This window comes from Trachurus trachurus, assembly GCF_905171665.1.
Source record: "Trachurus trachurus genome assembly, chromosome: 19".
Lineage (NCBI taxonomy): Eukaryota > Metazoa > Chordata > Actinopteri > Carangiformes > Carangidae > Trachurus > Trachurus trachurus.
This window is the reverse complement of record NC_139913.1, coordinates 11,678,949-11,692,326: the sequence shown is the minus strand read 5'-3', so window position 1 is coordinate 11,692,326 and position 13,378 is coordinate 11,678,949. Positions and strand designations below refer to the sequence as shown.

The 13,378-nt window shown below is 44.0% G+C and overlaps 1 protein-coding gene across 1 annotated transcript; it reads right to left on the bottom strand.

Moving 5' to 3' along the window:
* On the bottom strand, window positions 1-12,571 carry trim8b (tripartite motif containing 8b). Its single transcript, XM_083994733.1, has 5 exons — window positions 9,649-12,571; window positions 3,707-3,802; window positions 3,318-3,583; window positions 3,060-3,175; window positions 1-2,353 (listed from the first exon to the last, which is right to left on the bottom strand). The coding sequence occupies exons 1-5, from the start codon at window positions 10,252-10,254 to the stop codon at window positions 1,647-1,649; spliced, it is 1,791 nt and encodes a 596-aa protein (XP_083850859.1). The 5' UTR covers window positions 10,255-12,571; the 3' UTR covers window positions 1-1,646.
* Between the last annotated feature and the right edge of the window lie 807 nt (window positions 12,572-13,378).

Here is a 13,378-nt window from a genome sequence, read left to right as displayed (position 1 = left end):
TTTAAATTTGTTTGTTTATTTGGAACCCTTCTCCAAATCACGTCTGTAATTTTTACATTTCACAAAATATTTACAAAAAAAGATACTTTTATGTCGGTTTTTTTTTTTTCTCTCTTTATGTTTGACTGTTGTAACAGCTCCTTTTAAGGATGACGAACCATTGCTTACATCACGCAGTCCAGTCTCGTTCTTTTAGAAAAAGTTCATGAAAAAAAGTCCTCCCACCCGTCTTTTCTATCACACACTCGTTTTTAAAACTGCATACAGTTTTTTCTTTTTTTTTTAACCGCCATTGTTCTTCTTTTTGAGTGCTTTAAGAAAAAAAAAAATGAAAAAAAAACTCTTCCTTGCATGCTTTTAGCTGCAAACAGGAAGCCAAGAGCTCGTGTGCTTATTGAGAGGAAGTGACATCTTTGCCCTGCAGGAAGTACAATTACAGCATCATCAGATCCTCCAGATGCTTGATTGGTTTGGTCTGTCCAGTCTTGTCCTTTTTTCTCCATAGTCGAGAGTCTCTCTAGACAAGCATGAAACCTACACTTGTACCAAATAACACAAAGTCATAGTTAAGTACTAAATGGAAACAGTCTGAGTCAGAAGAGTTTTCTGTCCTGTTGGGAAGCCTGGCAGCAGGAAAAAGGGAGCGCTAGGAATAAGGGGGCCGCATTCCCAGAAAAGTTGGGAGGGACCTGGGTCAACCAGCCCCTTCGGACGCAGCTCTAGTGTCCCTCTGTGGGTCAGCGATCTGTAGTCCAGGCATAACAAGGCGTCCACAAGTGCATTGTGGGTGTTCCATGGAAGAGCGTTTTTTTGTGTTCAAGCCGTACGATCCATCCCTGAACTCAGCAAAGGAAAAGGAAGAAATGCTAATGATGATTAAAAAAAAAAAAAAATCAAGAGACACGAAAGGACCGCAGCCCCTCTTTAAAAAAAAAAAAAAAGGATCTATCAAACTAAAGTCAGCTGGGCAGAGAAAAAATGTGATGCTAACAACATAAGGCAACTGACCTCAGTACAACTGGAGGGGTGATTATATCAGAGAAACATGAGGTGCTAAACTGGAAAGCTCAACACTGCTCGGTATTATCTGTTTCACTGTTCAGCCTGAGTGAGAAGTCACAAAGGCATGAGAAGATTTTCTATTAAAAGTTCATTTTCTCTCGATTCATCTCCTGCTCTATAAATAAAAAAAGAAAAGAAAAGATGCATCTCATTCTCTCCTCTTCTCGCCTCTCTCCTTCTCCTTCTCGTCTCATCTCGTTTCGAGTGTAAAATGCTGAGCTGAGTTGTGCCAGAGTGAGCGGTTTGGCTGTTTATGCATTTTACGTATAATACACTACATGAAACACTGACGACTGAAAATAAAGAGAGAGGAAGAAGAAAAATAAAAACACAAAGAGATCAACCCTGCCCCCGAATGTGTGTGTGTGTGTGTGTGTGTGTGTGTGTGTGTGTACATGCTCTAGGTCTGTGTGTTTGGATATAAACATTTATTTTAACGTGTGTATAGTATAACTGCATTGTGTTTTTTGTTTTTTTTTCCAGTTGATAAGTCAGTAAAAGGTGTGCTATTTGGGTGCCTGTCTCTATATCCAAGTGTGTGTGTGTGTGTGTGTGTGTGTGCATGTGTGTGTGTGTCTACTCTGTTAGCTGGTGACATAGTGCTTTGTAGAGGGTTGCCCGTACAGCCCATAGAAATCTGCGTGTCTGTGCGTCTGTGAGGCGTCTATCCAGTCCCTCACTGCCAAGCCCTGCATGGACGGCCCTCCAGAGGCCAGGCCGGGGGGAGGGGGGTAGTCTTGGGCGCTGACCCAGGGGAAGGAGCCCGAGCGCGGGTACGGCGGGTGGCTGCGGTGCCCCGACACCGAGGGCACCCCGGAGCAGTAGCAGTTATCCATCGTACACACCAGGATCTTGCGGCCACCGTACTGCGGCAGCACGGCCTGCTGGGAGGAGTGCGATGAGCCGCTGCCTCCGGGAGCAAAGTGCGAGGTGCCGAACACGGAGCCCGAGTGGTGGTTGGTCAGCGAGCCGCTCCCGCTTCCCGTCCCGCCGCCCTCGCCGATGTGAGGCGGGCCGCAGGGGCCGAGCGGCTGCTGATTGGTGGACTGGCCTTCTCCGGAGGCGGAGCCGGAGCCCAGGTAGGGCTGCTTGGCTAAGGACGACGCAGAAGACGAAGAGGAGGAGGAGGAGGAGGAGTCCTTGAAACCCGGAGCGGCGGTTTTTCCGACGCTCCCGTTCCCCTCTGGAAAGGCAGTGGAATGTTTCCGTTTCTCGGCCCCGGAGCCGGAGCTCTGACCGCTGGGATACGCAGGGACAGACTGCAGGAAGGTCGAGGGAGGGGTGAGGGGAGCTGAGAGAGACAAGGTGTGAAATCAGAGGTGGTAAGTGGTGATTAAAATATAAAAAAACAAAAACAAAACATCCATGTCCTGCTTTTAAAAAAATCTGTGAGACAGCATCACAGAAAGAGATCCAACCTTTCATAACATATGGAAATCATTTATCAAGACCTGATTTCATAACTCCTTAAATCTAACATCTACCAAGACTATACCCTGTTTATTTATGTTTTATTCTGGTATTATTTATGTATTAATTTCTGTTTCCCTGTTTTAATTTTACATAAATACTTTACTATTTATTTCGGTTGATAATTTATACATCCACTTTTCCCAGATGACATACACACAATACATGTTTTGTGGTACTACAATGTATGTTTTTATCTTTTTAGTTGGTGTCTCACAACTCTTTTTTAAGTGATCCCCAACATTTGTAATTTTGTCGAGGGGGAGGGGGGTAATTTGTAATGAATATAGTATTTTTATATTGCCTCTGTATTTTTAGTGTGTGTTGTGAAGTAACACCAAAATAAAGTTTACCTATCTATCTCTACATCTCTACTGTTTTTTTTTTTTTTTTTTTTTGATTATCATTTTCAGTTTCCAAACTATCATTGTTGTCTTAGACTGATTGCTCCGACCCTGCTCTTCAGGGTTGGGTGGAGGGAGGGAAGTTGTTTAAAGACTTGAAAAAGAAAAGAAAAGAGATCCTACCTTCCAGCGTTCTCTTCAAGCTCTTCTCTCTTTTTGAGATTTCAGAGAGGAATACTTTAGAGTTTAGATTTCCGACTTTGTAGGGAGGGAGACTGCTGCCCACACATGCCTGAGACCTGCAGCAAGTGCCAAGAGACATGCAAAATTCAAGATAAGATGTCTGCCTGCAAACGCCACCTGCATATCACAGAACCACCACAGACAAGAAAAAAAAAGTGCAATGTCCATTTTAAGAGTCCAGGAAATGTTCTATCTGACCTGTCCGTGAGGATTTTCACCGGTTTGGTGTTTTTCATGAAGCTCAGCTCCTCCGCCTTGCTGAAGGCCGTGTGGATGGAGCTCAGCAGCTTCTGGGCCTCGTGGCGTTGCTCCCCCAGAGCCAGAACCTGGGCAGCGTTCTCCTGGCAGAACCGAGCCTGGGCCCGGTCCAGAGCCTCCAGTGTCCGACCGAGATCCTCCTCCAGGAGCTGGTGCATCCGCTGGTACTGCAGGCGCACCTCCTCCTTCAGCTCACACACCCTGTCCTGTAGCGAACAAACACACACACACAGAGATTGATCACGCTTTATGTAACACCGTGTTACAGAATCTCTTTAAAAAAATGTGTGTGTAGCTGCCTTTTCTTTTTACGCCCACAAGTTACGTACCTCCACCACACACTTGTCAGAGTCGAGTTTGCAGAGCTGCTCTTCGATCTCCTGCACTCGCTCCTCCACGCGCTCCTGCTGTCTCAACAGGCTTTGCTATGACGTGAGAGAGAGAGAGACACAGAAAAGACAGAAACTCAGAGGCTTTGTGTGAAGTGAACTGAAGTTTGTGACCTCTGTTAGGCCACGAGCACCCACCCCCCCACCTCCTACCATGCCTGAGGTTATTAGGATCCGGGGGAGCTGGCTAATTTAGTCTCCATCCAACACACAATCCCTGTGGGGGAGGAATGGGGGGGGGGGGGGGGTGTCATAGCAACCCACAGCTATTTTGTGTTTTTAGTGAGTGAGGACTAATGTGGTGGGTGGGGGGGGGGGAGAGAGAGCAGAGATGGATAAATGGGCATACAGAGGCAGAAAAAGCTTCCCCCCCACCCCAGTGAACCTCTGCCCCTTCATTTCTTTCTCATTTTACTCTTTATTAGTTTTGTGTTAACAAATACACATCATACATTCATATACAAAATAACTAAAACCAATACAGAGGGGCACATTCTCTACACATCGCTGAATTATAACAAATATAAAATGTCCTGTGAGCTCCAACTATTCACATACAGTTGATGCGCATATCATTTGAATGTATATAATGGTATCTCCACTCTCCGGCCGTCAGTCAAACACTATTAGTTAATTACCAAGTTTTAGTTTCCAGTCCCGGATTTGTGTTTAAAATGGTTTCCAAATTTCTGTGTAAATGCCATCTTACCATTTATTTTATATATTAAAGGAGACATATTATGCCCCCTTTCCACAAATTGAAATAGTTCCCAGGTGTCTTAAAGACATGTCTGTGACATGCTTTGGTCAAAATACCCCAAGGATCAAACATCACAGCTCTGTTCATCCTCTCAAAACAGCCCTGTTCAGGACGGCTGGTTTCAGTGCCTGTCCCTTTAAATGCAAATGAACCACTGCTTGCCCCGCCCCTCCTACAGGTACCAGGTAGGAGTGGGGTTATGTAAATTTGAATCCTAGTTACATCACTGGAAGACATCTGAGGGAACAGTTTGTAAAACCACGTGGATTTCAACCTAGGGTTAGACAAACACCCAAATATATGTTAAAGAGCCTTCAAAAAGTGATATTTCCATAATATGTCCCCTTTAATTGTTCACGCACTGACCGTCCCTTCGTTTCTGAAAGATGCACATGGACTCACAGCATCAAGCTCTGTGAGCTGTTGTGGCAACAACACTTGTTATTTTTGGGATCATGATGATGATGTTGATGATGATGATGGCATGTGGACATTAGCAAACACTGCCCGGGCCAAATGGAGATGCCCATCCGGCTGCAGCTGGTCGTCAAGATAAATAAAGAAAAAAGAAAGAAAGAACGAAAACAACCCTTTATGCTGCTTCCTTCCTGCTTTCAGTCTGACACAGATTTGCTAATCCTCCATGTTATTAATATTTAATGTCAGATATGAACAATGCCAACACATTATTGAATGAAAGAGAAACATATTGAATAGACGGCAGAGCAAAAATAATGTGATCTGGATTTTTATTTATTTATTAATTAATTAGACTCAGTAGTCCACAGTCGCGCTCTCAGCTTTGTGAACCACAGAGCTGCCTGGAGCTAAATGCTAACGATAGCATGCTAACACATACACAAACAAACAGTGACAAGGCAAACACGCTGAGGTTCACCATTTTGTAGTCCAGTGTGTTAGCTACAAGCTAACATGCTAACACAGGCTAATTACCAGTAAACAACTGCTGTAAACAATGCAACATACCTGTGCAGGTAATGCATCAACTAATGACTCATTGATTATCTATAACTCTGCCAATTAATTTCTCTGTAGTTTTTAATCCATAAAATGTAAAAAAGATTGTTTAATTTCCAAAAGTAGCTACTGAACAAACTGCTAGGCTATAGCTACGAGATTAGCTGGTTTTAGCTAATCTTGTATAGCAGTTTGTTATAAATACTTTTCTTGTGAAATACCTTAAAATCATCATTATAATGTATGAATGTTTGCAGATTTGTTTTTCTTCTACACTTAAATAGATTGGATAATGATTATTGCCTCTTTACAGCCAAATACTGTTGTGAATGTTGTATATGAGTGAATAATGATTCAGGTATCGTTAAAAAAGCGCTATATACTGGTAAATGTAAATTATTATTGTTATTAATAATAAATGCTGGACAAAAAATATGATCAAATTAACTATTAAGGGGTTAGTTTAATGCGTTTAACACGAATGTCTAGGCTATTACTCACAAACCTGGAGAGACATCTAAAAACAAAAATATAAACTTAATGGTGGTACAAGAGGGAAAGTCAGGAGGCTTCATCCTCTGGGGAGCAGGAATATCTGCGCAACGTTAGTTTTCACGCCAACTCAGTTTGGACCAACGCGGCGGAGCGAGCAAAAACCGACAGCTGCCGGCCTGGCCTGGCTTACAAAACTGATTCTGTCATTAATCCCACAAGTCAATAATCAGTTGTTTTTCACATGCTGAAGGGCCTGTTCACATACCACCATCATCATCACCACTATCATCATCATCATCATCATCATCATTATTACGAACACAATCCAATCATTCCAGCTGATTTTATCATTAGTTCCCAGTGTGATCAGCTGCCGTGGAGCTTGATAGGAATGAAAACCTGCATACTCCTGGGCCTCAGCAGAGGCACATGGTTGGGAACCACTGCCCTAGATATCTCTCACTCACACACACACACACACACACACACACGAACGAACACTCACACACACACACACACACAGTTGGCATGGTTAGATCCAGGACTGTGACCTGGTTGTGCTGATTGATTGAGTTAGGCTCCGAGCAGAAGCCAGGGGAAAAACAGGGTCGAAGGAACTGAAGCTTCCCAGAGGGAGGGAGGGAGGGAGGGAAGGGGGAGATGAGGGAGGGGGGCAACTGAATGTATGGGATACCTTTAGTGAGGGAGGGAGAGACAGGGGGGTATAAAAGGAGGGGAGGGTGCTGCTCTTAAGCTGTCATTTCACTACAGCGTCTTTTCCATCAGAGCCACCAGAGCAGGAGAGAGCCGGGCCAGAGGGAAGGTCGTCCCCGGCCCGGGGTGAGCGCCGCGGCTGCTGCTGGTGGATGGGGTGAGGGGGGAGTGAGGTGAATTTGGTCGGGAAGGGAACAGAAGAGGAGGGAGGGAGGGAGGAAGGGGGGTGTGGGTCCTCTCCACATCCAACATGGAGGAGGCATTAGTAGTCATCATCACCACCAGGACGACTAATACCTAAAACAAGCTGATGGATTGGGGTTGGTCGGTGTGACTAAAATCAATGTCACCGTGTAATTCAAAGAGATTATTGGAAGATTATTTTTCTGATAGAAAAACACACACACACACACACACAACCCCCGCTCCCCTCCCCAGGGATGTGTTGTCTGTTTCTAGTTAGAGAGTGATGTTCACTGATCTTTTTTTTTAATCATTAAATTGTATTTATTTATATTTTTTAGTGGTAAATTAGTAGTAAATGTTATATCCTTTGATTGATTGGATATCTGAGGCCAATAAAATACATAATAATGTATTTCTAACGTCCAAAACACACATTGTAATTGGAAATAAACTCAGTTCTGTCGAGCTCATGCGCATGTAAACAAGGATTTTAATCACACTGGGTCAAACGAAAAAGCAACAATTTTTAAATTATCAAAGGGAAAACGCCACAGATTGTGTTTTGCATCTGGTTGTTGTGATGATGGGAGTTAATTGGGAGCTGCAGCCCTTCCTGTTCCACCAAAGAAAAACCCCACTCCCACAAAACCAAAACAAAATGATTCCTCAGAAGCGTTCGCTCTCAGGGGCTGAATTTTGTCATCGAGAAACAATTTCCATTGAAAGAGGTGGTTGTAGCGTTGAGCACGATCGATAAATCAGCACTGACGATATTTTTTTATCAGCATATAATCCCAGAGACCGTTGTGCTGGAGAGAGTTATCAAGACCAATGTTACAAAACACAATGATAAGAGCTGCAATGATTAGCTGAATTATCAATAAGCCAATAAACAGTAGACAATCATAATGTTTTCAAGGATTCAATCACTTAATTTTCAGTTTTGGACCAACTCAACACCAGATGTTTCTCTATTTTCTCTGACATTTTATACCCAGAATGATTAATCAGTGAAATAATCAGATTAATTGACGAAGCAGCACTTTAATTTTCATAGCCTTGGGTTCCTATAATGGCTTTTATACATCTCTGTGAGCCTGTGCAGCATTTTCTTGTCACTTATTGGCCGACATTCATCAATATCAGCAGATATATCGACCGTGCTCCAGCTGCCATTTCATAATTTGTCTCAACGTGTTGGTCACATAAAATGATTCCTTATTTTATGTGTCAATGCCAAAAAAGGGAATATTGTCTGGATATTTTATTTATTTATTTATTTATTTATAGAGATTATAACTGATAGCTCCATCAGGGTCATACTGTAAAATCCTGAATTAAATCAGGCTCGACTTATTGCCCAGCCCGATTATGGATAATGTTGGGAAAAGCTGTAGATGTGGAGGATTTTTTTTTTCTTTTTTCTTTCTATAATGCAGCTTTTTTTTTTAAATCCATAGCAGCAGGACCCACCCAACGGGCCTTCCTGTGCCCCAGGTGACCGTTTTGGCGTTTAACTATAACATAAAGCTGAGTCATAGGATTACGAACAGGAAAACGCAGCCTGCCATGACAGGGCTGACACCTAAACAGGGTGTTGGGTGAACTGCATGAGTCAGTCAGTCAGTCAGTCTGTGAAGCCTTCACTGTCGCCGTCTAACCCCCCCCCCGACTTGAAAATGATGACAATGACGACCAGGAGGAGAAGAGGTTAATGAAATTTTTTAAAAAGCACCAAGTACACCGCAGAATCAAGTGACGAATCACTTTAATCCCCCTTCCTTTCCCTTCCCCTTCCCCTCGACTCGCCTCGCCTCCACTCCCACACCCCCCCCTCCTCCTCCTTCACAACTGGCGATCCCTGAGCTAGGATGCACCTGTGCTGGGGAGATAAGGCCCCTCTGAGGGCCCCTCATTGTTCCACCCTCGACTGCATTGTTTGTCATTCCAACAGATGAGAATGGAGGCTGGAGTGGATCACAACTGAAAAATGCACGAGATAGACTCCAACACTGGCTCGCTAAAACAAAAAACACTCAAAATGCAATTGTTTCTTAAAATGGGGGGGGATTTTGTTTAGTCGTTGATTAAGTCAAGTGATTTAGCCCATATACATAGGCTAAACTGCTGGGAAAAGGTCCTGAAAGCTTTGTAGGTTTTAAAAAAGCTGCACTTTATGTCTTTAATGTGTGACGTTGAAATATGTCCTTTGTTCTTAGTGATGTTTGCTCGGTGATTACAAAATGACCCTCAGTGGCTGCTGTGACGCTGGTACGAACACACCACCACGCTCCATTTTGGTAGCTTATTGATCACAGAGATCCTTGCAAAACAGGGACTGCTGGGGAGTGGGGAGTAGGCTAATGATTATTTCCATTACTGATTAATCTACTGATTAGACTCGCACTGATCAATTGATGGGTTTTTTTACTCGATAAAAATGTCAGTAAATAGAATTTGAATCCATCACAGATTCCCCAGAGCCCCAAGGTGAAGTGTCCAAAAGCCGAACATGTTCAGTTTAATATCATAAAAGGATGAAGGAAAACTGAACGTATTCACATCTGAGGAAATGAAACCAGGTTAAATGTGATATTACTGCTCATTAAAAGACAGAAACTGTATAAATTCAGTCATTTCAGGTCTTTTGAAAGACTTCTGACATCCACTGGCAGGAAGTGGATGAACAACAACAAGTATGTGTTTGTTTGTTTGAATGTATGTGCACAATATTTAATTGTTCTCTTACTCGGATGTCGTTGCGTCTCAGCTCCACATCGGTGACTGCGTGGCCGTGGCTGGGGTGGCAGCGGGCGAAGCAGCAGTACTGACACACCGCCGTCTGCTCGGCCTCACAGTGATACAGCCTGTACTCGTCGTGCTGCGGGCAGGTCCAGGCCTTCACCGCCTCCGCCTCCACCAACAGGTGCCCCAGGGCCGAGCACGGCTGCTGCAGGTGCGTCTGAACGTGGGACTGGCAGCACGGGGCGTTGCAGCGCAGGCAGACTTTGACTGCGGGGAGTGGCGGGCCTCGGCGGCACAGGATGCACTGCAGGGCCGGCGTGGTGGCCTTCTCCACGCTCAGGGCGTTGTACTTCTCGACTATGTTGGACAGTTTGTGGTTCTTCTCCAGGCTGGGCTTCTGCGTGTAAGCATGATTGCACTCGGGGCAGCGGGCCAGAGAGGACTCTTTGGCCCAGGCCTCGCTGATGCAGCCCCGGCAGAAGTTGTGCTTGCAGGGCAGCTGGATGGGATCTGAGAACACGTGCAGGCAGATGGGGCAGATGAGCTCCTCCTCGAAACAGTTCCTCCACGTCTCAGCCATGTCAGAGGCCATCATGGTGCAGGCAGGCATACACTAACAAAAACTGCTCTCCAACTTCTTCCAGACCCCGCCGAGGCCTCGCAAAGGAAAACCTGACACTCTCAAAAGTCTTGAGTCTTGAAAAGAAAAAAGATAAAAACAGACCCGATGCCGTCCTCAAAAAGATCAGACCTTGTATTTCAACCCTTGTGACCAAATTAGACGAGTCTCCCTGACAGATGACTAGTATTGCTTATTGCTGCAGCATGAAGGCAAATTCCAGAAAACTGGCCAGAGAAGGCTTCAGGCGAGGGATGACAACACCTTGGGTGTTTTCAAAAGCACACAGCAGGGGCTGACGTTATACAGATTACAGTAAATGGTGCTTTAATTTCCTCTAAATCGCACACACTCACACAAACACATACACACAAACAAACACACACTGGGCCTGCTTTTACAGCTTCTCTGTGCGTGAATGTGTTTATAGGCCTACAGGAAGCTAGACGCCTGTCTGCTACAGGTTAAACATGAAATTGCAAATGCTAAACAAGAAAAACAAGGCACAGAGAACTAAATATCCATACAATTACCTACCATAATCATGAGGTGGATCAATCTGTGCATGAAAAGACACTTGATCCTCCTCCTCCTCTGCTGCTGCTGCTGCTGCTGTTCAGGCCCTCCCTGCCTTTACTGCCTTACCTTCACAGCTTCCTATACTTCACCGTCGGATTATGACTGACTGTGGACCAATTCAGACCAACAAACGAAGCATGAAAAGCACGAGAAAGAACTGAGAGAGCCCACACCCTGACTATACTATCCAACACACACACACACAGACATAGCCAACACACATAGACACACACGCAGCTTTTTTGTGGTTAAAAGAAAGAAGAAAAAAAAACCCTGAATCTGTTTTATCAGGGACCTCAAGGACGCCTGAATCTCTGAATAATCACAAAGCAGCAGCAGCAGCAGCAGCAGCGCAATGCTTTTGTCCGCTGAATCATAAATAAGTACCCGAGGAGCCTCCACCAGCGATTTAATAATACATACATACATATACATACATACAGGGCCAGGGGGTGGTAGTGGTGGTTGAGGGGGGGGGATAAAGGCTGGAAAGGCTGTCTGTCTGTCTCAGTCCCGGGTCAGACCAACAGCACGGACACCACCTCCTCCTCTTCTTCTACCTCCAGTCCCTTCAATCTGACATAACAGCGACATTTCTGCTGGATGAATAATAAAAACGCCTGCGATGTGGCACCACCACCGCTCGCATATCTGTACACAAGGCCTCGGCTTTTCTCCCCTCTCTCTCTCCTTCTCCTCTCTCTCCTTCTCTACCAGTTTTCTCCAGTCGACAACAAAGGCCTTATAATAATCTCATTAAACAAGAATAAAAAATCATTATTTCCCAGGCTGTTTACTGCATAGTTAATCGTTTTTAATAGTCGGGTCCGGCGGCTCCTGCGCACAAAACAAAGGGTTTTTTAGGATCCGCAGGAATGTTGGCTGCTGTTGTTGCAGAGCCTTTTGGTTTCCCCCCCTCTCTCTCCGACACATCTATCAAATATCTCCAGTTTTTTTTTTTTTTTTTTACTCTTTTCCTCCCTTACCTCACTCTCCACCGTGTGCACCACCTATTGTCGCCTCAGCCTTTAGCCAACAACATATTTATATCCACTTCCTTATCTCGATTAAATTCTCGTGTAAATTACCTCAGACGTCACCTCACCATTTTCTACCACAGGTATACGAGATAAACACACTATAGACTAAGGACGGCCGCTGCTAACGAAGGCTACGGTCATTATTTCTTTAATAAAGCAGCCATATTTGTATGTTTAACTGATAATATAAAAAAAGAGAAGAAAAAAATACAAAAATACACCCTGCTAATCTTAAAGGGGCCGTCGCTTTTTCTGTCCTTGTTGGGGCTAGCTGTCATCAGCCATCTTGTAAATCCTCATTTAAAAAAAAAAAAAAGAGGAGATATATATCCGCCGTGGAAAGGGCTGGAGGCTGTTTCACCAAAGCTGCTTTTTTCTCGATATCAACGCAAAGTCCCGTCGTTATTATAATAAAAAGGAAAAACACGCCTTTTTTCTTTCTCTTTTTTTTTAAAGTCGGTGTTGTAGGTCCAGAGAGCGACGAGTCTCGACGAGGTTATTTTATCTGGTCGGTGCGTCCGGTGCGAGGCGACTGACTCCGTGGTTCATAAAAAAAAAATCCAACACGGTTGTGAATAATAATTTGTGTTTTATCCCCCCTCCTCCTCCTCCTCCTTTCTTTCTCTCTCTGTCTATCGGTCAGGCTTTGGAGAGAGGAGGAATGCAGGCGAGCTGGACTGGTCTCCAAAACCAGGGTCAAGGCAGCGAGCATCACACAGGACATCCGGTTAGGGTTTTCAAAATAAAATGCAGTGCTTCAGAGCGAAAGATCGGAAGTAGGGGTGTAAATAATAAATGTCATTGTGATACTATACCACAGAGAGATGCAACACAGTTGGAGAGACAGAAAATGACTACAGAGAGATGCAAAATAGCCGTAAAAACATGTAATGATCAGAGAGACATACAGCAAAGAAACACAAAACAACCACATCAAAACATAAAATGACTACAGTAGGTCTAAAATTATATATAGGCTATACATAGGCTACATATATCTCACACATCTCACAACTTCGCCCATACTAGTAGTCTACATCTTTCCCTGAATGAGGGAATAAATTAGCTCCATAAAATGCTTCTTTATAAAAGAAAATTTGATATTTATATAACTGTACTTATCTACACAGCATAAAGAAAAAGGTAAAAAGGGAAATTATCTCCAGAAATATGACAGATCTGGCTCTAGCACCCATATCCCTCCAACACGTGTGTAGCTCGACCATGAGCTCGACTCCTTTATTCACGCTTCTTATTATATACCGTATAGGCCTATATTGACTCACACAAAGGAAGTAAAGGAATGGATTTTGATGGTGTACTCTGCAAGGAAACAGCCGTTAATGCTAAGACTTGCTTTGTTATAATGAATAGAGACGTTGAAAGTATTTGCTATAATCCGTAGCAGAACATTTCACTTAGCCTACATGACTGACCTTGTTCTGTAGCTATGACAGGTTTGAAGCTAGACAAAGGGAGTCAAACAGACAAAGCAA

Excerpts from the sequence above, each read along its gene's own strand:
- trim8b (XM_083994733.1), bottom strand. The coding sequence starts at position 10,254 with ATGCCTGCCTGCACCATGATGGCCTCTGACATGGCTGAGACGTGGAGG. Across the intron at positions 3,803-9,648 it reads TGAGACGCAACGACATCCGA|CAAAGCCTGTTGAGACAGCA; the intron begins GTAAGAGAACAA and ends CTCACGTCATAG. Across the intron at positions 3,176-3,317 it reads GTGAAAATCCTCACGGACAG|GTCTCAGGCATGTGTGGGCA; the intron begins GTCAGATAGAAC and ends CACTTGCTGCAG.